Source organism: Pristiophorus japonicus, chromosome 10, assembly GCF_044704955.1.
Source record: "Pristiophorus japonicus isolate sPriJap1 chromosome 10, sPriJap1.hap1, whole genome shotgun sequence".
Classification (NCBI taxonomy): Eukaryota; Metazoa; Chordata; class Chondrichthyes; family Pristiophoridae; genus Pristiophorus; species Pristiophorus japonicus.
In genome coordinates, this window is record NC_091986.1 from 49,387,626 (window position 1) to 49,414,277 (window position 26,652).

The following is a 26,652-nucleotide window of genomic DNA, read 5'->3' on the forward strand; positions in this document are numbered from 1 at the left end:
TCCCAACGACAGATGTTAGGCTAACTGGTCTATAGTTTCCTGCTTTTTGTCTGTCTCCTTTTTTTAAAATAGTGACGTCACATTTGCGGTTTTCCAATTCACTGCGGGGAATTTTGGTAGATTACAACCAATGCATCCACTATCTCTACAGCCAATTCTTTTAAGACCCTAGGATGTAAGCCATCAGGTCCAGGGGACTTGTCCGCCTTTAGTCCCATTATTTTTCCAAGTACTACTTCATTTGGGATAGTGATTGTATTAAGTTCCTCCCTCCCTATAGCCCCTTGATTATCCACTATTGGGATGTTTTTAGTGTCTTCAGACAGATACAAAATATTTGTTCAACGTCTCTGCCATTTCCCTGTTCACCATTATTAATTCCCCAGTCTCATCCACCAGAGGACCAACATTTACTTTAGCCACTCTTCTTTTTTATGTACCTGTAGAAACTCCGTTTTTATATTTTGTGCTAGTTTACTTTCATAATCTATCTTCCCTCTTTTAATCATATTTTTAGTCAAATTTCCCAATCCTCTGGCCATATTGTATGGCCTTGTTGATACCATCCCTTATTTCCTTAGTTAGCCACGGATGGTTATTCCTTCTCTTACAGTCTTTCCTTCTCATTGGGATATATTTTTGTTGCGAGTTATAAGATATCTCCTTAAATGTCTGACACTGCTCAACAACCGTCCCATACTTCAAGTCTATTTTCCCAGTCCACTTTAGCCAACTCTGCCCTCATACCTTTGTAGTCTCCTTTATTTAAGCTTAGGAACCTAGTTTGTGAACCAACTTTCTCACCCTCCAGCTGAATTTGAAATTCAACCATGTTATGGTCACTCATTCCTAGAGGATCCTTTACTACGAGATCATTTATTAATCCTGCCTCATTACATAGTACTAAATCTAAAATAGTTGGTTCAGCAACGTACTGTTCAAGGAAACTATCCCGGATAAACTCTATGAACTCTTCCTCAAGGCTACCCTGGCCAATTTGCTTTGTCCAATCAATATGAAGGTTAAAATTGCCCATGATTATTGCCATTCCTTTACTACAAGCCTCCATTATTTCTTGATTTATACTTCGTCCAACAGTGTAGCCACTGTTAGGGGGCCTATAGACTACGTCCACCAGCGACTTTTTCCCTTTATTATTCCTTATCTCCACCAAAACTGATTCAACATCCTGATCCTCTGAGCCAGTATCGTTTCTCACTAACGCACTGATCTCATCTTTATTAACAGTGCTACGCCACCTCCTCCTCTTTTCTGTCTGTCTTTCCGAATTGTTAAGTACCCCAGAACATTTAGTTTCCAGTCCTGGTCACCTTGCAACCACGTCTCTGTAATGGCTATCAGATCATACCCATTTGTATCTATTTGTGCTGTCAACTCATCTATTTTGTTACGAATGCTACATGCATTTAGACAAAGAGCTTTTAAATGTTTTTTTTAAAAAACATTTTTTCCTGCTTGTTTCCTCTGTCCTTAAAATTCACTTTCTACATTTTTGCTTTCCAATTCCAGCTTTACTCCCATCCGACTCTATTCTCAGGTTTCCACTCCCCCGCCAAGCTAGTTTAACCCTCCCCAAAAGCACTAGAAAACCCCCCCACGAGGATATTGGTCCTGGCTCTGTTGAGGTGTAACCTGTGCGGCTTGTACAGGTCTCACTCCCCCAGAAGCGGTCCCAATGCCTCAGGAATCTAAAGCCCTCCCTCCTGCACCATCTCTCAAGCTACGCATGCATCTGCTCAATACTCCTATTTCTGTACTCACTAGCTCCTGGCACCGGCAGTAATCCAGAGATTACTACCTTTGAGGTCCTGCTTTTTAATCACTCTCCTAGCTCCCTAAACTCTGCCTGCAGGACCTCATCCCTCTTTCTACCTATATCATTGGACCCGATATGGACCACGACCTCTGGCTGTTCACCCTCTTCCCCCCAGAATGCCCTGCAGCTGCTTAGTGACATCCTCGACCCTGGCACCAGGGAGGCAACAAACCATCCTGGAGTCACGTCTGCGGCCGCAGAAACACCTGTCTGCTCCCCTGACCATTGAATCCCTTACCACAATAGCTCTACCATTCTTTTTCCCCCCCCCCCACGTGCAGCTGAGCCACCCGTGGTGCCGTGGACTTGGCTCTGGCTGCATTCCCCAGAGGCACCGTCGCTCCCACCAGTACTCAGAAGAGGATACCAGTTGGAGAGCGAGATGGATTCAGGGCAGTGATGCAGCAGCATTGGGGCCCTCGCCCGAAGGGGGGCCCACCACCTGTTTCCTCGCAAACTCGTTGGCGGTGTGGCTCAGCTAGAAAACGCTCTCATCCATCCTCTTGGTGAAACTTTTGAACCTGCTGATCCTGCTCACCACCTCCTGCAGGTCGAGGGGGCTCTGCGGGGTGTTGAGCGTCAGGAAGAAGTTGCCCCCCACCATGTCTTCCTTCTCGGCTTTCCTCTTGCCCTGCTTCCAAGCCTTCTCATTGTTGCAGGTGAGGAAATGCTGGAAGGCCAGCAACGCCTTCCAGCATTTCCTCACCTGCAACAATGAGAAGGCTTGGAAGCAGGGCAAGAGGAAAGCCGAGAAGGAAGACATGGTGGGTGGCTCGTTAATGTGGTTCATCCACAGGGTCAGCCCTTTCTTCTGCTTGGAGATGAAGTCCTCCTCGAAGCGACGGGTGGCTTGCTTGTCGGGGATATGGGGCACCAAGATGACGGGGAACTTCTCCACCAACCGGCCGTACAGCCAGTCGAAGTGCTTGTAGCGTCGGCCCTCGACAACGTGGACCATTTCCCATACCTCGGGAACCTCTTATCAACAAAAGCAGACATTGTTGAATCTCCGAACCATCACCTCCAGTGCGCCAGTGCAGCCTTCGGAAAAGAGTGTTCGAAGACCAGGCCCTCAAATCTACTACCAAGCTCATGGTCTACAGGGCTGTAGTAATACCCGCCCTCCTCTATGGATCAGAGGCATGGAGATATACCACCAACGATGTCTCCGCAAGATCCTGCAAATCCCCTGGGAGGACAGACGCACCAACATCAATGTCCTCGTCCAGGCTAACATCCCCAGTGTTGAAGCACTGACCACACTTGATCAGCTTCGCTGGGCAGGCCACATAGTTCGCATGCCAGACACGAGACTCCCTAAGCAAATGCTCTATGCGGAGCTCCTTCACAGCAAATGAGCCAAAGGTGGGCAGCGGAAACATTACAAGGACACACTCAAAAGCCTCCCTGATAAAGTGCGACATCACCACTGTCAGCTGGGAGTCTCTGGCTGAAGACCGCCCTAGGTGGAGAAAGTGCCTCCGGGAGGGCGTTGAGCTCTTCGAATCTCAAGAGCGTGAAGAGGTCAAGCGCAGGCAGCGGAAGGAGCGTGCGGCAAACCAGTCCCACCCACCCCGTCCCTCGACGAATGTCTGTCCCACCTGTGTCAGAGTCTGTGGCTCTCATATTGGACTGTTCAGCCACCAAAGAACTCACTTCAGGAGTGGAAGCAAGTCTTCCTCGATTCCGAGGGACTGCCTATGATGACGAGTGCCGGTTGACCGGGCACTGGGTGTGGCTGGACACCAGGTATATGAGATGTTGCTCTTGATGCCCTTGAACTTGGTCTGCTTGGTGGGCTCGTCGATGGAGCAGGCAAACGGGTAAGGTCCTGCCACTGGGGGCCAAGCGGGCCGACCGCCACGCAGATCTTGTCGTCATCCTGGACGAAGCTTGCCGCTTTGTTGCCCAACTTGACGAAGGTGGCGAAGCTGTTGAGGTTCCTGCTGACCGTGGCCATGCTCTTGTAGGAGGAGGCGGTGGCCGAGGAGGAGGGCACCGTGCTCACTCGATAACGGCCCGCCCCATCAAAATCCGAGAACCCGTCGCTGCTTTCCCCGCTGCCGGACAGCGGCTCGTCCGTCACTATCGAGTTATCGTCCCAGTCGTCGTCGCCGCTGCCCGACGCCTGGTGCTGCAGCCCCACCAGGACCAGCCCACCGCCGCCAGTTTGGGCGCGAGGTGGGAGGTAGAAGGTGCTGGCAGTGGGACAGGCCAGCAGGAGGAAGCTGCTGGGAGACTGAGGCGGCGCCGGGATGTTGTAGCCACCGGTCAGCACATTGGCATAACGGGAGGCTCGGCGGCACCAGGCACAGCGTCGCCCCCGCTCCCAGCCCGCAGGATCTGCACGTACGAGGCTGGGAAGAGGCCCCTCTGGCCGTGGCTGTTGACCCCCTCGATGTTGTGCTCGCTGTACACGGTCAGCACTTGTCCTCCCGCACAGAGATCTCGCCCATGTTTTCGCTCTGGAAATCGTAGAGCCTGAGCCTGGAGCGCCTTCGTCCCCGCCGTCCGCACCCGGCACGGCTCCGTTCCTGGACCCTACGGTAACCCCTCACCCCATAAACCCTCCCTCACCCCAGCTCACCCAGACCCCAAATTCCCTCTTCGGCCCCCCTCACTCGAGGGGCAGCTGCGCGGGGTCTTCCTTAGCTGGCTGCACTTTCCCCTGTCATTCTGTGATTTTTTAAAATCTATGTTTGCATTGGGGCCCACATCCTCTAGTTACGCCACTGACTCAGGGGACTCCTGCACTACCTGCCTAGTTCTCCTAACAGCCTGGGATACATTTCATCCGGGCCTGGGGACTTATCCACTTTCAAAGCTGCTGAACCCCTTAATCCCTCCTCTCTCACTATGTTTATTTCATCTAATATTTCACACTCCTCCTCCCCGATAGCAGTGTCTGCATCGCCCCTCTCCTTTATGAAAACAGACGCAAAGTATTCATTAAGAACCATACCCACATCTCCCGCCTCCACACACAGTTTACCCTCATGGTCTCTAATAGGCCCTACCCTTTCTTTAGTTATCCTCTTACTCTTAATATATTTATAAAACATTGGGTTTTCCTTGATTTTGCATGCCAAGAATTGTTCATGCTTCATTGTTCTTTGCTTTCCTAATAACCTTTTTAATTTCACCCCTGCATTTTCTATACTCCTCCAGAGATTCTGCAGTATCTGTCCCTCGGTATCTGTCATAAGCCTCCCTTTTTTTCTTTATCCTATCCTGTATGTCCCTAGACATCCAGGGTTCTCTAGATTTGTTAGTCAGCCTTTTTCTTCACGGGCACATATTTGGCCTGAACCCTACGGATCTCCTCCTTGAATGCCTCCCACTGCTCTGACACTGATTTACCTTCAAGTAGCTGTTTCCAGTCCACTATGGCTAAATCACACCTCAGTTTAGCAAAGTTGGCTTTTCCCCCAATTTAGAACTTTTATTCCTGGTCTATTCTTGTCCTTTTCTATATCTACCTTAAATCTAACTGAATTATGGTCACTAGTACCTAAATGCTAGCACCTAAACCACTGATACCCCTTCCAGCTGCCCAGCTTCATTCTCTAAAACTAAATCCAGAACTGCACCTCCAGGCTGCAAAATACTGGCTAAAAAAGTCCTCCTGAATGTATTTTTGGAATTCTACACCCTCTACACTAAATTTTATCCCAGTTACTATTAGGATAGTTGAAATCCCCTACTAATACTGCTCTATAGTTTTTGCATTTCTCATAAATTTGCCTACATATTTGCTCTTCTATCTCCCTCTCACTATTTGTGGGTCTATAAGTACACATCCAGCCCTTTCTTTGTTTTTCAGTTCGACCGATATGGCCTCGTTTGATGATCTCTCTCACATATCATCCCTCCTCACAGCTGCAATAGTTTCTTTCGTTAATACTGCGACCCCCACCCCCCCCCCCGCCTCCCTTTTTAACCCCCTCTCTATCCCATCTGAAAATCCTGTAACCATGAATGTTGAGCTGCCATACCTGCCCCTCTTTTAGCCATGTCTCTGTAATAGCTAGAATATTTTACTCCCAAGTGTCGACCTGTGCTCTCAGCTCATCAGCCTGATTCGCTATACTCCTTTGCATTGACGTATATACCATTTAGTACAGCCAAACCTCCTTGTTGACTACTTACTAGCCCTCATTTTCTCTGTCCTTCAAGTTCACTTTCTAAATTTTGGCTTTCCAATTCCAGCTTTACTTCCCTCCTTACTGAATCTATTTTCTGGTTCCCAACACTCTGCCAAACTAATTTAAACCCTCCCCAACAGCACTAGCAATTCCCCCCCCCCCCCACCCCCACCGAGGATATTGGTCCCGGCTCTGTTCTTATATTTAAAATTCTGATATAAAGTGATTAAAAAGTTTCCACTTGTGTGTAAGATCAGAACTCGGGGACCATAAATATAAGAGTCACTAATAAATCCAATAGGGAATTCAGGAGAAACTTCTTTACTCAGAGTTAGGAGAATGTTAAACTCGCTGCCACAGGGAGTAGTTGAGGCGAATAGCATAGATGCATTTAAGGGGAAGCCGAATAAACACACGAGAGAGAAGGGAATAGATGGGTATGCAGATTGGGTGAGATGAAGAGGCTCATGTGGAGCACAAACATCGGCGTAGATCTGTTGGGCTGAATAGCCTGTTTCTGTGCTGTAAATAGTTTGTAATTTTAAAGGGAATAATGACATTTAGTAACGATGGATTTCGGTTTGTAAGGGTGTCTGATGCATCATTGTCCTACAATGAACCATAGGGAGTGTAGATCGGGCAACAAAACACAGCCTATTTGATGGCCATTATTACGATTTCATTAGGAACATATGAACAGAAGGATGCCATTTAGTCCCTCAAGTCTGCTCCGCCATTCAAAGAGATCATGGCTAATCTGTGACCTAACTCCATATACACTCCTGAAAGGCCTGGCTCTAATTTTCTAGACTATGCCCTCTAGTCCTAGAATCCCCAAACAGTGGAAATAGTTTCTCTCCATCTACCCTATCTGTTCACTCTAATATCCTTAAAATTTCAATCAGATCACCCTTTAACCGTCTAAATTCCAAGGAATACAACCCTAGTTTGTGTAATCTCTCTTTGTAATTTAACCCCTGGAGTCAGTGTATCATTCTGGTAAACCTACGCTGCACTCCCTCCAAGGGCAATATAAGGTGTGGTGCCCAGAACTGCTCACAGTGCTCCAGGTGTGGTCTAACCAGGGTTTTGTACAGCTGCAGCATAACTTCTACCCCCTTGTATTCTAGTCCTCCAGATATAGAGGCCACCATTCCATTAGCCTTTTTGATTATTTTCTGTACTTGTTTAAGACATTTTAATTATCAATGTACCTGATCCCCCAAGTCTCTTTGGACCTCCATTGTGGTTAGCTGATTAATGTTCTTTACAAATATTTGATGAATATTTGATTGAATATACCATATTGTCTCCATTACTGATACTTTTTACAGTTACATATAATCTTTAAAAGGCAGTGCTTCCTGCCCATGTTCCTGAGCACCAGAGAAACTGCTCTATACTTATGCATCTCTGGAACACTCACGCCTGCCAATTCTTCATAACTGTGCAACCGCTATAACATCAAACTGAAGTACACTGGGGGTTTAGAACAAAATGGTTTAACATGGGCACATACAGTAGATTCAAATACTAAATTTCATAGCATTATATTAAAAAACGGTGCAAGATTAGTTTGATGTTCTGTTATATTATTGAATTTTAGGATAGCAATCATAAGTCACTAGTTGTTTAAAGCTGCTTCCAGTGTGTTATGTTTTCGGTACGACCGTACAAACACACAGGCTCGAAGATGGCTGATAACTTTAGGAAGCCGAGTCACGTGACTTGTTCTCTCTTTATTGTTATAAACAACAATGGCTGCAGTGCCACAGTAGTCCACTGGGTGGAGCTATATATATATATATATATATGTATATATATTATAATTACTTCTTCATTAAGGAGGGAGAAGTGTAACAATCATCAGACATAACAAAAGATATGAACTTATTTTGCCATATTTACAAACCACTTGTTTTCTGTTTCGAAGAGGATACCTTCGCTCTCAAACAGCACCTTCCAAACATGGTGTCGAACTTGGACTCATTCTCGGCTGATCCTGATGAAGTTTTCCTCCAAGGGCTGCCCTTGATTTACATTTGAACTCTCTACAACTGCAGACTGCTTGTCTGCCTGACTCGGACTTAAATTATGACTTTCTCTTGGACTTGTTTCCAGTACATTTGATGTCGGATATGCTACTGGTGCAACAGTCACCACACGTTAAAAAAATCCCAGCACAGGCATCTTCAACATGTAGTTCGGGACCTGGAATATTAGGTCCTTCATTGAAACACCTGTGAACTCATCCCTTTTTGGCGTGGAAGCAAGTCATCCTCAATACGATGATGATGATGGCTCTATATCTTTATCTAGACCTGGCCACCATAAGTAACTGCGTGCAAAACTCTTGGTCAAGCACATTCCTAGGTGCTGGTCATGAAGATCTCCTAATAATTTGGACCTGAATTTATTTGATATTTATTTGATATAACCACTCTTGCACCCCACATGATGCAATCTTTATTGAAGGGAAATTAGGGATAGTGTTAAATCCAAGGAAGAGGCATATAAATTGGCCAGGAAAAGCAGCAAACCTGAGGACTGGGAGAAATTTAGAATTCAGCAGAGAACAAAGGGTTTAATTAGGAGGGGGAAAATGGAGTATGAGAGAAAGCTTGCAGGGAACATAAAAACTGACTGCAAAAGCTTCTATAGATATGTGAAGAGAAAAAGATCAGTGAAGACAAATGTAGGTCCCTTGCAGTCAGAATCAGGTGAATTTATAATGGGGAACAAAGAAATAGCAGACCAACTGAACAAATACTTTGGTTCGGTCTTCACTCAGGAAGACACAAATAACCTTCCAGAAATACTAGGGGACCGAGGGTCCAGTGAGAAGGAGGAACTGAAGGAAATCCTTATTAGTCAGGAAATTGTGTTAGGGAAATTGATGGGATTGAAGGCTGATAAATCACCAGGGCCTGATAGTCTGCATCCCAGAGTACTTAAGGAAGTGGCCCTAGAAATAGTGGATGCATTGGTGGTCATTTTCCAACATTCTATCGACTCTGGATCATTTCCTATGGATTGGAGGGTAGCTAATGTAACCCCATTTTTAAAAAAAGAAGAGAGAGAAAACTGGGAATTATAGACCGGTTAGCCTGACATCGGTAGTGGAGCAAATGTGGAATCAATTATTAAAGATGTAATAGCAGCACATTTGGAAAGCAGTGACAGGATCGGTCCAAGTCAGCATGGATTTATGAAAGGGAAATTGCTATGTCATGAATAGAGAGTCAGACCAGATACTGCAAGCTCAAAGTAAGATGTGAGTCCTTTGTTACAGATCTCAGAGTGCCTCTCCAGCCTGTGAGGCCTCCTTATATACAGGTGCTCCCAAGGGATTGTGGGATCCCTTGGGACTCCAGGGTATAAGCCCTCTGGTGGTTAGACATGGCATTTACAGGTTTACATACATAACACTCTCTCCTCCCCACCCCCCCCCCCCCCCACCCAAAGTCAATAGTGTAACTATTTACAATGTGAGTCGATCAGGGACCATTTCTTTCCCTGGTTGATCGTCTCACTGGGCTGCTGCGCAGCTGGCCTTGCTGGGCTGCTGGGGGTGGTGAGTCCTGCTGGGCTGCTGCGGGTGATGGGTTCTGCTTCGTGGTCAACCACTGGGTAGGGTGCCACTTGTGCGTGTGTTGGAGGGTCGAAAAAGGAGTCTATTGTGGGTTGTTCTGGATAGTCAGTAAATCTGAGTTTGGTTTGGTCCAAGTGTTTCCTGCAGGGGAGTCCTTTTGAGAGTTTGACCACAAACACCCTACTCCCCTCTTTGGCCAAAACAGTGCCAGGAAGCCACTTGGGATCTTGTCCATAGTTCAACACAAATACAGAATAATTTATCTCAATTTCGCGTGACACATTTGCGCAATGATATGTATTCTGTTGAAGTCGCCTGCTCTCGACCTGTTCGTGTAGATCAGGGTGTACTAACGAGAGCCTTGTCCTAAGTGCCCTTTTCACGAGCAGTTCAGCGGGAGGGACCCCAGTGAGCGAGTGGGGTCTTGTGCGGTAACTAAGCAGGACTCGGGATAAGCAAGTCTGCAGTGAGCCTTCAGTTACCCTGTTCAAGCTGTTTGATTGTTTGAACTGCTCGTTCTGCCTGACCGTTGGACTCTGGTTTAAACGGGGCAGAAGTGACATATTTGATCCCATTGCGGGTCATGAACTCTTTGAACTTGGCACTGGTGAAGCGCAGCCCATTGTCACTCACAAGGACATCAGGCAGGCCATGCGTGGCAAACATGGCCCGCAGGCTTTCAATGGTGGCAGCGGATGTGCTTGCCGACATTATCACACATTCAATCCACTTGGAGTACGCATCTACAACCACAAGGAACATTTTTCCCAAGAATGGGTCTGCGTAGTCGACATGGACCCTGGACCATGGTTTGGATGACCAGGACCATAAAGTTAGTGGCGCCTCCCTGGGTGCATTGCTTAACTGAGAACATGTGTTACATTTGTGCATACAGGACTCTAAGTCTGCATCGATACTGGGCCACCACAGATGGGATCTGGCTATGGCTTTCATCATTACAATGCCTGGGTGGGTACTGTGGAGGTCACTAATGAAAGTGTCCCTGCCCTTTTTTTTGACACTACTACCCGATTACCCCATAGGAGGCAATCTGCCTGCATAGACATTTCATCTCTGCGCCACTGGTACGGCTTTATTTCTTCCTGCATCTCTAACGGGACACTAGACCAACTCCCGTGGAGCACACAGTTTTTTTTTTTTACTAAGGACAGTAAGGGGTCCTGGCTCATCCAGGTTCTAATCTGTCGGGCGGCAACAGGTGATTGCTCACTTTCGAATGCTTCCATTGCCAGAACTAAATCTGGGGGCTATGCCATCTCCACATCCGTGGTATGCAATGGCAGCCTACTGAGAGCATTGGCACAGTTTTCTGTGCCTGGCCTGTGGCGGATGGCATAGTTGTATGCGGACGTGAGCGCCCATCTCTGGATGCGGGCCAACGCATTCGTGTTTATCCCCTTACTTTCAGAAAAGAGGGATATAACTGGCTTACGGTCGGTTTCCAATTCAAATTTGAGCCCAAATAGATATTGATGCATTTCTTTACCCCATAAACACACGCTAATGCTTCTTTTTCAATCATGCTGTAGGCCCTCTCAGCCTTAGACAGACTTCTGGATGCGTAAGCAACCAGTTGCAATTTCCCAGATTCATTAGCTTGTTGCTATACACACCCGACACCATATGACGACGCATCACATGCTAGTACCAAACGCTTACATGGATCATACAACACAAGCAATTTGTTTGAGCAGAACAGTTTTCTAGCTTTCTCAAAGGCATTTTCTTGGCTTTACCCCATAGCCATTCATCTCCTTTAGGCGGTGAAGAGTGTTAGAACCACTGCACTCTTCACCGCCTAAAGGAGATGAATGGCTATGGGGTAAAGCCAAAAGTTACCAAAGTAGTTCAGGAGTCCTAGAAACGACCGCAACTCCATCACGTTCTGTGGTCTCAGTGCGTTCTTGATTGCCTCCATCTTCGAATCGGTGGGCCTGATGCCATCCGCCACGATTCTTCTCCCCCAGGAACTCCACTTCAGGCGCCAGGAAAACACACTTCGAGCGTTTTAACCCGAGCCCCTGAAGGGGTGCAAAACCACCCCCTTACACCCCACACGATTAAGCCGACTAAGAACCTACTCCAGGTTCTGCAGATGCTCGACGGTGTCCTGACCTGTAACCAAGATGTCGTCCTGGAAGACCACGGTGCGCGGGACCGACTTCAGCAAGCTTTCCATGTTCCTCTGGAATATCGCCGCGGCTGATCGAATCCCAAACGGGCATCTGTTATAAATGAAGAGACCTTTGTGCATGTTGCTGCAGGTGAGGTCCTTCGATGATTCCTCCAGCTCCTGTAGGCCGAGGTCAAGTCCAGCTTTGTGAACGTTTTTCCTCCCACCAGCGTCGCAAATAGGTTGTCTGCCTTTGGTAGCGGGTATTGATCCTGCAGGGAGAAACGATTGATAGTTACTTTGCAATCATCAGATTCTGATGGTGCCGTCTTCCTTGAGGACTGGAACAATTGGACTGGCCCACTCGTTGAATTCAATCGGCGAAATGATGCCCTCTCGTTGCAGCCGGTCCAGCTCAATCTCCACCCTCTCTTTCATTATATATGGTACCACGCTCGCCTTGTGATGGATGGGTCGTGCCCCAGAATCAAATGGATCTGCACTTTTGCTCCTTGGAACTTCCCGATACCCGGTTAGAACAGCGAGGGGAATTTGTTTAAGATCTGGACACATGAAGTGTCGTCGACGGACGAGAGCACTCGGACGTCGTTCCCAGTTCCAGCGTATCTTTCCCAGCCAGCTCCTGCCGAACAGTGTGGGGCCATCGCCCGGTACCACCCAGAGTGGTAAATTGTGCACCGCTCCATCATAGGTAACCTTTACGGTAGCACTGGCGATTACAGGAATCAGTTCCTTTGTATATGTTCTCAGTTTAGTACGAATGGGAGTAAGGACTGGCCTTGAGGCCTTGCTGCACCAAAGTTTATCGAAAATCTTTTTGCTCATTATGGACTGGCTCGCGCCAGTGTCCAGCTCCATTGACACCAGGAGTCCATTTAATTCAACCTTCAGCATTATCGGGGGACACTTTGTAGTAAATATGTGCACCCCATATATCTATATCTCCTCAGTCTGAGGCTCTGGTTCATCGTGATCCACCGTGGATCTGGCCTCCTCTGCAACATGGTGGTTTGCAGGATTAGCAGCTTGCCTGCACATACATTGGAGGTGTCCTATTGTTCGACAGCCCTTTCAAACGTATCTTTTGAAGCGGCATGAATGGAAGCGATGATCACCTCCGCAGCACCAACAAGGTGTTAATGGCCTTGCATTCACCACCCTCGATGGTGGACTCAGTCATCTGCGGACATGCAGCTGCAGGCATGCGAGTCCTGCCCTGTACATTACGATTCGAAAACAACATTACTTTGTTCACGGTAGTTGCAACAGCACTTGTGTGCTGAGAAATTTGTTTGGTATTGTCACTGGTGGCGATGAACGCCTGGGCTATCACTATGACTTTACTCAAGGTTGGGGTCTCTACAGTCAAAAGTTTGAGAAGTATTACTTCATGGCCAATGCCAAGTACAAAGAAGTCCCTGAGCATGTGCTCCAAGTGTCCTTCAAATTCACAATGTCCTGCAAGGCGCCTTAGCTCGGCGACATAGCTTGCCACTTCCTGGCCTTCAGACCTCTTGTACCTGTAGAACCGGTACCTCGCCATCAGAACGCTTTCCTTTGGGTTTAGATGCTCCCGGACCAGTGTGTGCAAATCATCGTACGACTTGTCTGTGGATTTCGCTGGAGCAAGCAGATTTTTCATGAAGCCATACATTGGTGCCCCACAAACGGTGAGGAGGATCGCCCTTCATTTGGCAGCGTTCGCTTCTCCTTCCAGCTTGTTGGCCACGAGTCGCTCCACGAAGATTTCCCAATCATCTCCCTCCGAAAACTTCTCCAGGATGCCCACGATTCTCTGCATTGTTGCGGGAGGATTCGTCATTTGTATCCCGTCGCCAGTCGTTACGTCTTGAATAAAGAGTCAGACCAGATACTGCAAGCTCAAAGTAAGGTGTGACCATAGTCCTTTATTACAGATCTCAGAGTGCCTCTCCAGCCTGTGAGGCCTCCTTACATACAGGTGCTCCCAAGGGATTGTGGGATCCCTTGGGACTCCAGGGGATAAGCCCTCTGGTGGTTAGGCATGGTATTTACTGGTTTACATAGATAACAGAAATCATGCTTGACAAATCTAGAATTTTTTGAGGATGTAACTAGTAGAGTGGACAAGGGAGAACCAGTGGATGTGGTGTATTTGGACTTTCAAAAGGCTTTTGACAAGGTCTCATGAGATTAGTGTGCAAAATTAAAGCACATGGTATTGGGGATAATATATTGACGTGGATAGTGAACTGGTTGGCAGACAGGAAGCAAAGAGTAGGAATAAACGGGTCCTTTTCAAAATGGCAGGCAGTGACTACTGGGGCACCGCAAGGTTCAGTGCTGGGACCCCAGCTATTTACAATATACATTCATGATGACAATATATATTCCTGTCTGGCATAGAAATAAAAAAGGGAAGGTGGCTCAACCGTGGCTATCAAGGGAAATCAGGGATAGTATTAAAGCCAAGGAAGTGGCATACAAATTGGCCAGAAATAGCAGCGAACCTGGGGACTGGGAGAAATTTAGAACTCAGCAGAGGAGGACAAAGGGTTTGATTAGGGCAGGGAAAATGGAGTATGAGAAGAAGCTTGCAGGGAACATTAAGACGGATTGCAAAAGTTTCTATAGATATGTAAAGAGAAAAAGGTTAGTAAAGACAAATGTAGGTCCCCTGCAGTCAGAATCAGGTGAAGTCATAACGGGGAACAAAGAAATGGCGGACCAACTGAACAAGTACTTTGGTTCGGTATTCACGAAGGAGGACACGAACAACCTTCCGGTTATAAAAGGGGTCGGGGGGTCTAGTAAGGAGGAGGAACTGAGGGAAATCCTTATTAGCCGGGAAATTGTGTTGGGGAAATTGATGGGATTGAAGGCCGATAAATCCCCAGGGCCTGATGGACTGCATCCCAGAGTACTTAAGGAGGTGGCCTTGGAAATAGTGGATGCGTTGACAGTCATTTTCCAACATTCCATTGACTCTGGATCAGTTCCTATGGAGTGGAGGGTAGCCAATGTAACCCCACTTTTTAAAAAAGGAGGGAGAGAGAAAACAGGGAATTATAGACCGGTCAGCCTGACATCGGTAGTGGGTAAAATGATGGAATCAATTATTAAGGATGTCATAGCAGTGCATTTGGAAAGAGGTGACATGATAGGTCCAAGTCAGCATGGATTTGTGAAAGGGAAATCATGCTTGACAAATCTTCTGGAATTTTTTGAGGATGTTTCCAGTAGAGTGGATAAGGGAGAACCAGTTGATGTGGTATATTTGGACTTTCAGAAGGCGTTCGACAAGGTCCCACACAAGAGATTGATGTGCAAAGTTAGAGCACATGGGATTGGGGGTAGTGTACTGACATGGATTGAGAACTGGTTGTCAGACAGGAAGCAAAGAGTAGGAGTAAATGGGTACTTTTCAGAATGGCAGGCAGTGACTAGTGGGGTACCGCAAGGTTCTGTGCTGGGGCCCCAGCTGTTTACACTGTACATTAATGATTTAGATGAGGGGATTAAATGTAGTATCTCCAAATTTGCGGATGACACTAAGTTGGGTGGCAGTGTGAGCTGCGAGGAGGATGCTGTGAGGCTGCAGAGCGACTTGGATAGGTTAGGTGAGTGGGCAAATGCATGGTAGATGAAGTATAATGTGGATAAATGTGAGGTTATCCACTTTGGTGGTAAAAACAGAGAGACAGACTATTATCTGAATGGTGACAGATTAGGAAAAGGGGAGGTGCAAAGAGACCTGGGTGTCATGGTACATCAGTCATTGAAGGTTGGCATGCAGGTGCAGCAGGCGGTTAAGAAAGCAAATGGCATGTTGGCCTTCATAGCAAGGGGATTTGAGTACAGGGGCAGGGAGGTGTTGCTACAGTTGTACAGGGCATTGGTGAGGCCACACCTGGAGTATTGCGTACAGTTTTGGTCTCCTAACCTGAGGAAGGACATTCTTGCTATTGAGGGAGTGCAGCGAAGGTTCACCAGACTGATTCCCGGGATGGCGGGACTGACCTATCAAGAAAGACTGGATCAACTGGGCTTGTATTCACTGGAGTTCAGAAGAATGAGAGCGGACCTCATAGAAACATATAAAATTCTGACGGGGTTAGACAGGTTAGATGCAGGAAGAATGTTCCCAATGTTGGGGAAGTCCAGAACCAGGGGTCACAGTCTAAGGATAAGGGGTAAGCCATTTAGGACCGAGATGCGGAGGAACTTCTTCACCCAGAGAGTGGTGAACCTGTGGAATTCTCTACCACAGAAAGTTGTTGAGGCCAATTCACTAAATATATTCAAAAAGGAGTTAGATGAGGTCCTTACTGCTAGGGGGATCAAGGGGTATGGCGAGAAAGCAGGAATGGGGTACTGAAGTTGAATGTTCAGCCATGAACTCATTGAATGGCGGTGCAGGCTAGAAGGGCCGAATGGCCTACTCCTGCACCTATTTTCTATGTTTCTATGTTTCTATGATTTAGATGAAGGAATTGAATCTCCAAGTTTGCAGATGACCCTAAGCTGGGTGGCAGTGTGAGCTGTGAGGAGGATGCTAAGAGGCTGCAGGGTGACTTGGACAGGTTAGGTGAGTGGGCAGATGCAGTATAATGTAGATAAATGCGAGGTTATCCACTTTGGTGGCAAAAACAAGGCGGCAGAATATTATCTGAATGGTGACAGATTAGGAAAAGGGGAGGTGCATCAAGACCTGGGTGTCATGGTACATAAGAACATAAGAATTAGGAACAGGAGTAGGCCATCTAGCCTCTCGAGCCTGCTCCGCCATTCAACAAGATCATGGCTGATCTGGCCGTGGACTCAGCTCCACTTACCCGCCCGCTCCCCATAACCCTTAATTCCCTTATTGGTTAAAAATCTATCTGTGACTTGAATACATTCAATGAGCTAGCCTCAACTGCTTCCTTGGGCAGAGAATTCCACAGATTCACAACCCTCTGGGAGAAGAAATTCCTTCTCAACTCGGTTTTAAATTGGCTCCCCCGTATTTTGAGGCTGTGCCCCCTAGTTCTAGTCTCCCCGACCAGTGGAAACAACCTCTCTGCCTCTATCTTGTCTATCCCTTTCATTATTTTATATGTTTCTATAAGATCACCCCTCATCCTTCTGAACTCCAACGAGTAAAGATCCAGTCGACTCAATCTATCATCATAAGGTAACCCCCTCATCTCCGGAATCAGCCTAGTGAATCGTCTCTGTACCTCCTCCAAAGCCAGTATATCTTTCCTTAAGTAAGACGACCAAAACTGCACGCAGTACTCCAAGTGCGGCCTCACCAATACCCGATATAGTTGCAGAAGGACCTCCCTGCTTTTGTACTCCATCCCTCTCGCAATGAAGGCCAACATTCCATTCGCCTTCCTGATTACCTGCTGCACCTGCATAATAACTTTTTGGGATTCATGCACAAGGACCCCCAGGTCGCTCTGCACTGCAGCATGTTGTAATTTCTCCCTATTCAAATAGTATTCCTTTTTTTTGTTTGTTTTCCCAAGGTGGATGACCTCACACTTTCCGACATTGTATTCCATCTGCCAAACCTTAGCCCATTCGCTTAACCTATCTAAATCTCTTTGCAGCCTCTGTCTTCTCTACACAACCCGCTTTCCCACTAATCTTTGTGTCATCTGCAAATTTTGTTACACTACACTCTGTCCCCTCTTCCATGTCATCTATGTATATTGTAAACAGTTGTGGTCCCAGCATCGATCCCTGTGGCACACCACTAACCACCGATTTCCAACCCGAAAAGGACCCATTTATCCCGACTCTCTGCTTTCTGTTAGCCAGCCAATTCTCCATCCAGTCATTGTACTCTATCCAGTACATCAGTCATTGAAAGTTGGCATGCAGGTACAGCAGGCAGTGAAGGCGGCAAATGGCATGTTGGCCTTCATAGCGAGGGGATTTGAGTATAGGAGCAGTTGTACAGGGCCTTGGTGAGACCACACCTCGATTATTGTGTACAGTTTTGGTCTCCTAATCTGAGGAAGGACATTCTTGCTATTGAGGGAGTGCAGCGAAGGTTCACCAATCTGATTCCCGGGATGGCAGGACTGACATATGAAGAAGGACTGGATCGACTTGGCTTATAGTCACTGGAATTTAGAAGGATGAGAGGGAATCTCATAGAAACATATAAAATTCTGACGGGATTGGACAGGTTAGATGCAGGAAGAATGTTCCCGATGTTGGGGAAGTCCAGAACCAGGGGTCACAGTATGAGGATAAAGGGTAAGCCATTTAGGACCGAGATGAGAAGAAACTTCTTCACTCAGAGAATTGTTAACCTGTGGAATTCTCTACCACAGAAAGTTGTTGAGAACAGTTCGTCAGATATATTCAAAAGGGAGTTAGATGTGGCCCTTACGGCTAAAGGGATCAAGGGGTATGGAGCGAAAGCAGGAATGGGGTACTGAAGTTGCATGATCAGCCATGATCTTACTGAATAGTGGTGCAGGCTCGAAGGGCCGAATGGCCTACTCCTGCACCTATTTTCTATGTTTCTATGACATAATTCATTCCTACGAATGAAGAATGGATGAATATATTTGTCTGTTAACTGGTTTGGCCAGTCATTTGCAATGTAATCATACACCTTTGACATAACTGAGTCACACATTTGGTTGCTCTACCAATCTCTTCAGTTGTGACTGGCAGTTCATCAATGCATGAAAAATAAAACACTTCTTCCCTATCGGGTGTAACTTGTGATGGGGAAGGCAATCTAGACATAGCATCAGCATTACTGTGAACAGCTGATCATCTGTATTCAATATCATATGTATATGCTGACAAAGTCAACGCCCATCTCTGCATTCGGGCTGCAGTTAATGTTGGAACTGGGGTCTTTGGATGGAGGATTGCTCATCGGCTTATGGTCCGCAACTATGGTAAACTTACGACCATACAAGTATTTGTGAAACTTCTTGACCCCCAAAATTAATGCCAAAGCTTCTCTTTCGATTTGCGCATAATTACACTCACTGACACAGAGTGCATGAAGCAAAAGCAATTGGTCTCTCGTCCCCACTATGTAGTACATGAGACCACTGCCCCAACTCCATAAGGAGAGGCATCACATGCTAGCTTGATCTCCTTAGATACGTCATAGTGAACTAACATGGTGCTCTCTACCAATTTGCTTTTACACTCCTTGAATGCTGTGTCGCATTCTTCTGACCACTTCCAATGCAACTGTTTTTTCAACAGTTCATTCAGTGGATGTAACACTGTAGCCAAATTTGGTAGGAATTTCCCATAATAGTTCAAAAGACCCAAAAATGATCGAAGTTCAGTGGCATTCTTGGGAGTGGGTGCATTTCTGATTGCATCCAGCTTTCCCTTGGTTGGATGTAAACCATCTTTGTCTACTCTGTACCCCAAGTACTCCACTGAGTTTTGAAATAACTCACATTTGCAAGCAGTCACTCGTACTCTGTGCTTCTCTACCCGTTTGAGGACTTCATTCAATATGTTATTATGAATTTGCCTATTTGGTTCTAAAATTAGTATATCATCAAACTAACTAACATACTACCCCTTCAATAATTTGCAAAATCTGGTTCATCACCTCTTGGAATATGGCAGGGGCGGAAGACACTCCAAATGGTAGCCTATTAAATTGATTATAGGCCTAGATGATTATTTATAGTCAAACATGACTTGGACTCCTCATCTAGTTCAAGTTGTAAGTACGCATTCATAAGATCCAACTTTGAGAAGATCTGACCACCTGTCACTGTTGTGAACAAATTTTCTACATTTGGCAATGTATTGGAGAGATTACCCTCTAGAACCTGGTTTACAGTTACTTTATAATCACCACACAACCTTACCATCAGACTTAGGTACAACAACAATGGGTGTAGCCCAATTACATATATCTATCTTAGAGATAATGTTCTCTCAGTTTCTAGTCTTAAGTTCTTGCTCAACTTTCTCTGAGTATATGGTACGGGACATGGCTTGCAGTAAACTGATCCCTGACACTCGCCTTGAAGCCTTGGATCGGACTGCCTGTTTCGCAGAACACCTTTGGCTACTTCTTGATGACATCATCCTTCGATGCAAATCTCGTTTCAACACAAAAAATCTCATTCCAATTCAGCTTCAGTGATCCCAACCAATTTCTTCCTAGTAAGGCAGGCTTGTCTCCTGCCATGACTAAGAGAGGCAAGCTCTGAAACAGCTACAACCTACTACAGGAATGTTCTCTCCCGAGTAGCCTCGCAGCTCTATCTTGGATTTCTCCAATGGGAAATCACGCAATTTGTTGAGGTATAGCGACTCCGGTACGACACTCAAAGATGCACCAGTGTCGATTTCCATGGGTATCTTGGTTCCTGCAACATCTACGTGGATGATACTTTTCGAATCGCTGTTCATTATCCTTGTGCTCCGGACTATGTGTAGCTCTAAAACCTCCTCGTCCTGTTGTTTTTCTTCCATGCTATGTAGTCTCTTGGGATTTCTACTTATAGCTTTGAAAGTTGGTTTACTCTTCAGTCGACATGCCTTCGCAAGATGCCCAGTTTTCCTGCAGAAGAAACACTCTGCCTTCACATATGGACAACTTTGAGCAATGTGTTGTCCCAGGGCACAGAAAGCATGACTTCAATGCTCTGTTCCCATTGCCAGTTGCTGAGACTTTGGGACCCCACCACCTTTTACTTTGAACCTGCAGGCGATTCACCTCGGTTGTCTGATGACTGAAAATAGTATGAAATTCTTGGGAATGTTGGTCGGCCATGCTCATCGACCTAGCTGTCTGACAAGCTGAATCAAAAGTCAAGTCAGGAGTTGTCAATAACTTTCTTCTGATTGCATCATTTTTCATCCCAGAAACAAAGCAATGCTCAGTCCTGAAAGTTCCCGAAATTACAATGAATAGATAGCTTTTTTAATGCTACGATGTACTCACTGATACTTTCATCAGTTAACTGATCTCGTATTCAGAAACGATAACTTTCAACAATTTCCCAGGGCTGAGGACTGTAGTGGGGCCGAGAACTGTAGTGCTGTTCTCTGCTCAAGTGATGCGTCCTTTGGCTTGACAGGCACAAGCACATTTTTCAGTGTTTTATACACCTTGGGCCCTGCTTCAGTTAAGAAAATAGCCCGTTGTCTTTCCAACACCACCCGGTTATGGTTTTCATCAATCGGGGACTTCGATGATATTATTTGCGGTGAAAAACATTTCTAGCTGCTCCACATACGCTCCAAAACTTTCACGGTCGCGTTGAAATTCCCCTAAGTGCCCTATTATTCCAATAGGCACAGCCATCTGGAGTCTGACAGTTCAGCCAAGTGTGCTTGTAATTTACCTTGGATTTGTAGCTGTTAATCAAAACAGAGAAGCTCTCAAAGTCTGTGTCAGATAGCTGAATCACCCAACAAAAATTTCAGCTTTGTTATCCGATGATCCCATCCTTGTCGCCATTTGTTATGTTTTCGGTACGACCGTACAAACGTACAGGCTCGAAGATGGCTGATAACTTTAGGAAAGGGTGTTAAAAAACAAGCCTGAAGGCTTTGTGTCTTAATGTAAGGAGTATCTGTAATAAGGTGGATGAATTAACTGTGCAAATAGATGTTAACAAATATGATGTGATTGGGATTACAGAGACGTGGCTCCAGGATGATCAGGGCTGGGAACTCAACATCCAGGGGTATTCAACATTCAGGAAGGATAGAATAAAAGGAAGAGGAGGTGGGGTAGCATTGCTGGTTAAGGAGGAGATTAATGCAATAGTTAGGAAGGACATTAGCTTGGATGATGTGGAATCTATATGGGTAGAGCTGCAGAACATCAAAGGGCAAAAAACGTTAGTGGGAGTTGTGTACAGACCTCCAAACAGTAGTAATGATGTTGGGGAGGGCATCAAACAGGAAATTAGGGGTGCATGCAATAAAGGTGCAGCAGTTATAATGGGTGACTTTAATATGCACATAGATTGGGCTAACCAAACTGGAAGCAATACAGTGGAGGAGGATTTCCTGGAGTGCATAAGGGATGGTTTTCTAGACCAATATATCGAGGAACCAACTAGGTGGGAGGCCACCTTAGAATGGGTGTTGTGTAATGAGAGAGAATTAATTAGCAATCTCGTTGTGCGAGGCCCCTTGGGGAAGAGTGACCATAATATGGTGGAATTCTGCATTAGGATGGAGAATGAAACAGTTAATTCAGAGACCATGGGCCAGAACTTAAAGAAGGGTAACTTTGAAGGTATGAGGCGTGAATTGGCCAAGATAGATTGGCGAATGATACTTAAGGGGTTAACTGTGGATGGGCAATGGCAGACATTTAGAGACTGCATGGATGAACTACAACAATTGTACATTCCTGTCTGGCGTAAAAATAAAAAAGGGAAGGTGGCTCAACCGTGGCTATCAAGGGAAATCAGGGATAGTATTAAAGCCAAGGAAGTGGCATACAAATTGGCCAGAAATAGCAGCGAACCCGGGGACTGGGAGAAATTTAGAACTCAGCAGAGGAGGACAAAGGGTTTGATTAGGGCAGGGAAAATGGAGTACGAGAAGAAGCTTGCAGGGAACATTAGGACGAATTTCAAAAGTTTCTATAGATATGTAAAGAGAAAAAGGTTAGTAAAGACAAACGTAGGTCCCCTGCAGTCAGAATCAGGGGAAGTCATAACGGGGAACAAAGAAATGGCGGACCAATTGAACAAGTACTTTGGTTCGGTATTCACTAAGGAGGACACAAACAACCTTCCGGATATAAAAGGGGTCAGAGGGTCTAGTAAGGAGGAGGAACTGAGGGAAATCCTTATTAGTCGGGAAATTGTGTTGGGGAAATTGATGGGATTGAAGGCCGATAAATCTCCAGGGCCTGATGGATTGCATCCCAGAGTACTAAAGGAGGTGGCCTTGGAAATAGCGGATGCATTGACAGTCATTTTCCAACATTCCATTGACTCTGGATCAGTTCCTATCGAGTGGAGGGTAGCCAATGTAACCCCACTTTTTAAAAAAAGGAGGGAGAGAGAAAACAGGAAATTATAGACCGGTCAGCCGGACATCGGTAGTGGGTAAAATGATGGAATCAATTATTAAGGATGTCATAGCAGTGCATTTGGAAAGAGGTGACATGATAGGTCCAAGTCAGCATGGATTTGTGAAAGGGAAATCATGCTTGACAAATCTCCTGGAATTTTTTGAGGATGTTTTCAGTAGAGTGGACAAGGGAGAACCAGTTGATGTGGTATATTTGGACTTTCAGAAGGCTTTCGACAAGGTCCCACACAAGAGATTAATGTGCAAAGTTAAAGCACATGGGATTGGGGGTAGTATGCTGACATGGATTGAGAACTGGTTGTCAGACAGGAAGCAAAGAGTAGGAGTAAATGGGTACTTTTCAGAATGGCAGGCAGTGACTAGTGGGGTACCGCAAGGTTCTGTGCTGGGGGCCCCAGCTGTTTACACTGTACATTAATGATTTAGACGAGAGGATTAAATGTAGTATCTCCAAATTTGCGGATGACACTAAGTTGGGTGGCAGTGTGAGCTGCGAGGAGGATGCTATGAGGCTGCAGAGCGACTTGGATAGGTTAGGTGAGTGGGCAAATGCATGGCAGATAAAGTATAATGTGGATAAGTGTGAGGTTATCCACTTTGGTGGTAAAAACAGAGAGACAGACTATTATCTGAATGGTGACAGATTAGGAAAAGGGGAGGTGCAACGAGACCTGGGTGTCATGGTACATCAGTCATTGAAGGTTGGCATGCAGGTGCAGCAGGCGGTTAAGAAAGCAAATGGCACGTTGGCCTTCATAGCGAGGGGATTTGAGTACAGGGGCAGGGAGGTGTTGCTACAGTTGTACAGGGCCTTGGTGAGGCCACACCTGGAGTACTGTGTACAGTTTTGGTCTCCTAACCTGAGGAAGAACATTGTTGCTATTGAGGGAGTGCAGCGAAGGTTCACCAGACTGATTCCCGGGATGGCGGGACTGACCTATCAAGAAAGACTGGGGCTTGTATTCACTGGAGTTCAGAAGAATGAGAGGGGACCTCATTGAAACGTTTAAAATTCTGATGGCTTCGACAGGTTAGATGCAGGAAGAATGTTCCCAATGTTGGGGAAGTCCAGAACCAGGGGACACAGTCTAAGGATAAGGGGTAAGCCATTTAGGACCGAGATGAGGAGAAACTTCTTCATTCAGAGAGTGGTGAACCTGTGGAATTCTCTACCACAAAAAGCTGTTGAGGCCAATTCACTAAATATATTCAAAAAGGAGTTAGATGAAGTCCTTACTACTCGGGGGATCAAAGGGTATGGCGAGAAAGCAGGAATGGGGTACTGAAGTTGCATGTTCAGCCATGAACTAATTGAATGGCGGTGCAGGCTCGAAGGGCCGAATGGCCTACTCCTGCACCTATTTTCTAAGTAAACCGAGTCACGTGACTTGTTCCCTCTTTATTGTTATAGACAGCATTGGCTGCAGTGCCACCGTAGTCCACTGGGTGGCGCTATATATATTACATGGTGGCCCTATTTTTAAAAAAGAGTTTAAACTGTGTGCAAATTAATTTTTATGGAGCTATTCTTCATTATGTTCCAATGATTATTAAAGAGAAACAACGTACAAGAAAGAAAGACACTTGCTTCTCAAAATTAATGTAATTTTCTCTGAATAATAAAGCTTTTCTGAAAGGCATCAGTCAAACAAATCTAAGCATTTACTCCCCTGGCCTCGTCATGGCTAAGAAACCCACAGAAAGACAGTGTCGTCCTGGAAAGCCCTGTTTCAATAAGGACATTCTGTCGGTGAACAGTGGCACTGCAGGTTTCAACGCAGCATCACAGTGGTGCAATCCCTAATTTGGGCAGCAGAGGGCAGAGACAGCCTGCTCGACACACGAGTAAATTCAGTGTAAGGCCACAACCTTTCTGGGACAAAGAGTTGGAAGAAATGTAAAGTATGGTGCAGTACAACAACAGTATGCAACATTGAGTGCATGTCCCTTGCTGTAAGTGCCTATGCATTGTGTATTGTAGTACAGTGTGTATTATTTGCATTGTGGCCCATTAATCATCGAACACCATGAAGGCTTTGTACATTGTATTGAATGCAGTGTACCACAACTTACTCCTCTACCATTTGGCCTGTCTCTCTCTCTCTCTCCCTCTCTCTCCTAAATCCTCTAATACCCAACCAACTTCCTCCTGTGTGAAGGACTTTAAGTCATTTTGGTGCATTTAAGGAACTACTCTAATGCAAGTTGTCACTGGAACATAGGAACAGGAGGAGGACATTCAGCCCCTCGAGCCTGTTCTGCCTTTCAATTAGATCGTGGCTGATCTAAATCTTAACTCCGTCTACCCACCTTGACTCCGTAAACCTTAATACCCTTACCCAACAAAAATCTATCAATCTCAGTTTGGAAATTTTCAATTGACCCCCAGCATCCAGATTGTTGGGGGGAGAGAGTTCCAGATTTCCACTGCCCTTTGTGTGAAGAAGTGCTTCCTGACTTCAGCAGGAGGCCACTCATTACAATGTAATGTTTTCTACATTACAACAGTGACTGCATTTCAAAATTACTTCTTTGGCTGTGAAGCACTTTGGGGTGTCTGGTGGCTGGATTTTTCTGACACACTATGGGATATAGCATTTATCTTCTTTACATGTTAGAGATGAAAGGAAATAGTGAGGCTGTAAATGGTGGGACACGAGGGACAGGCTAAAAGTGACAGCGGCTGTGCTATACATGAATGCTTTGTTCTTATTTGGAAAGTCCTTCAACATCGAGAAGTCCTGTGCTGACAATATGTTGTGTGGATACACATACATAGGAGAGGAGGCCGTTCAGCCCCTCGGGCCTATTATATAGGAATAGAGGGAGGCCATTCAGCCTGTCCCATCATTCAATTTGATCATGGTTGATCTGTATCTTAACCGTCTTGCTTCCGTAACACTTAATACTCTTGCATAATAAAAATCTATCAGTCTCTGTTTTGAAATTTTAAAATTGATCTCCAGCCTCAACAGCTTTTTGGGGGAGCGAGTTCCAGATTTCCCACTGCCCTTTGTGTGAAGAAGTGCTTCCTGGCATCACTCCTGAACAGCCTGGCTCTAATTTTAAGGTTGTGCCCCCCTTGTTCTGGACTCCCCCCACCAGAGGAAATAGTTTCTCTCTATCTACCCTATTGGATCCTTTAATCATCTTAAACACATCAATTAGATGACTGCTGAATCTTCTACACTCGAGGGAATACAAGCCTAGTCTGTGCAACCTGTTCTCGTAATTTAACCCTTTTGTCATTGTTCAAGTTATAGGACGATTTTTTTTCTGGTTTCATTCTCTCCTCATTGATGAGAAACATGGCAGCAAGCGGGTGGACAGTGGTGTGTGGAAGTTACACCGGGACTGTATACGACCAGCCCAATGGACCAGTGGGTGTCAAGCTGTGGTCACTAACCTTTATATTTATTCCGAGAGCACTGAGATCCTGCCGCAGCGAATCACAGGCCTGCAGGAGAGGCTGACGCTCAATCATCAGCCGCCTCCGCCTTTCCCTCAGCTCCTGTTTCTCCTCCTTGGGCATCTCTCTGCCTTCACTTGACTCCAGCTCCCGGTCACTCACTGCCAGGGCATAGTTTCTTACTTCCTGCCGAAAACCAACCAGCTGCTCAGTAACACTGCGAAGGGCCGCTGACGATCCATCTGCTGCCGGGATCTGGGAAAACAAAACAAGCTGAACAAAACTCCAGAGCAAGGAAAGCAATAGCGAGGCTACCCAATGTTCAAGACACTCTGCACACGGCTAGCTTCCCTTCTGATCACTGCTGCTATTAATAAACAGAGAGATTAATTAGCTGTGACTACTAGTGGAGGTAAAGGGAAAAACCAAAACAGAGAATGGAATCGATAGGAGGCCATTCGGCCCATCGTGCCT

The 26,652-nt window shown here is 46.0% G+C and overlaps 1 protein-coding gene and 1 pseudogene across 2 annotated transcripts in view; both read right to left on the reverse strand.

Moving 5' to 3' along the window:
• The window catches only part of cars2 (cysteinyl-tRNA synthetase 2, mitochondrial), a 144,570-nt gene that overhangs the window by 14,168 nt on the left and 103,750 nt on the right, over positions 1-26,652 (reverse strand). The window contains exon 14 of one of the 2 annotated variants that reach the window (XM_070891806.1): positions 26,176-26,433. In XM_070891806.1, the coding sequence (XP_070747907.1) occupies positions 26,176-26,433 (258 nt within the window). Of the gene's footprint in view, positions 1-26,175; positions 26,434-26,652 lie in introns of those variants that run through there. The other variant, XR_011595645.1, reaches the window with a different exon arrangement.
• On the reverse strand, positions 2,226-20,180 carry LOC139274941 (sorting nexin-18-like; annotated as a pseudogene).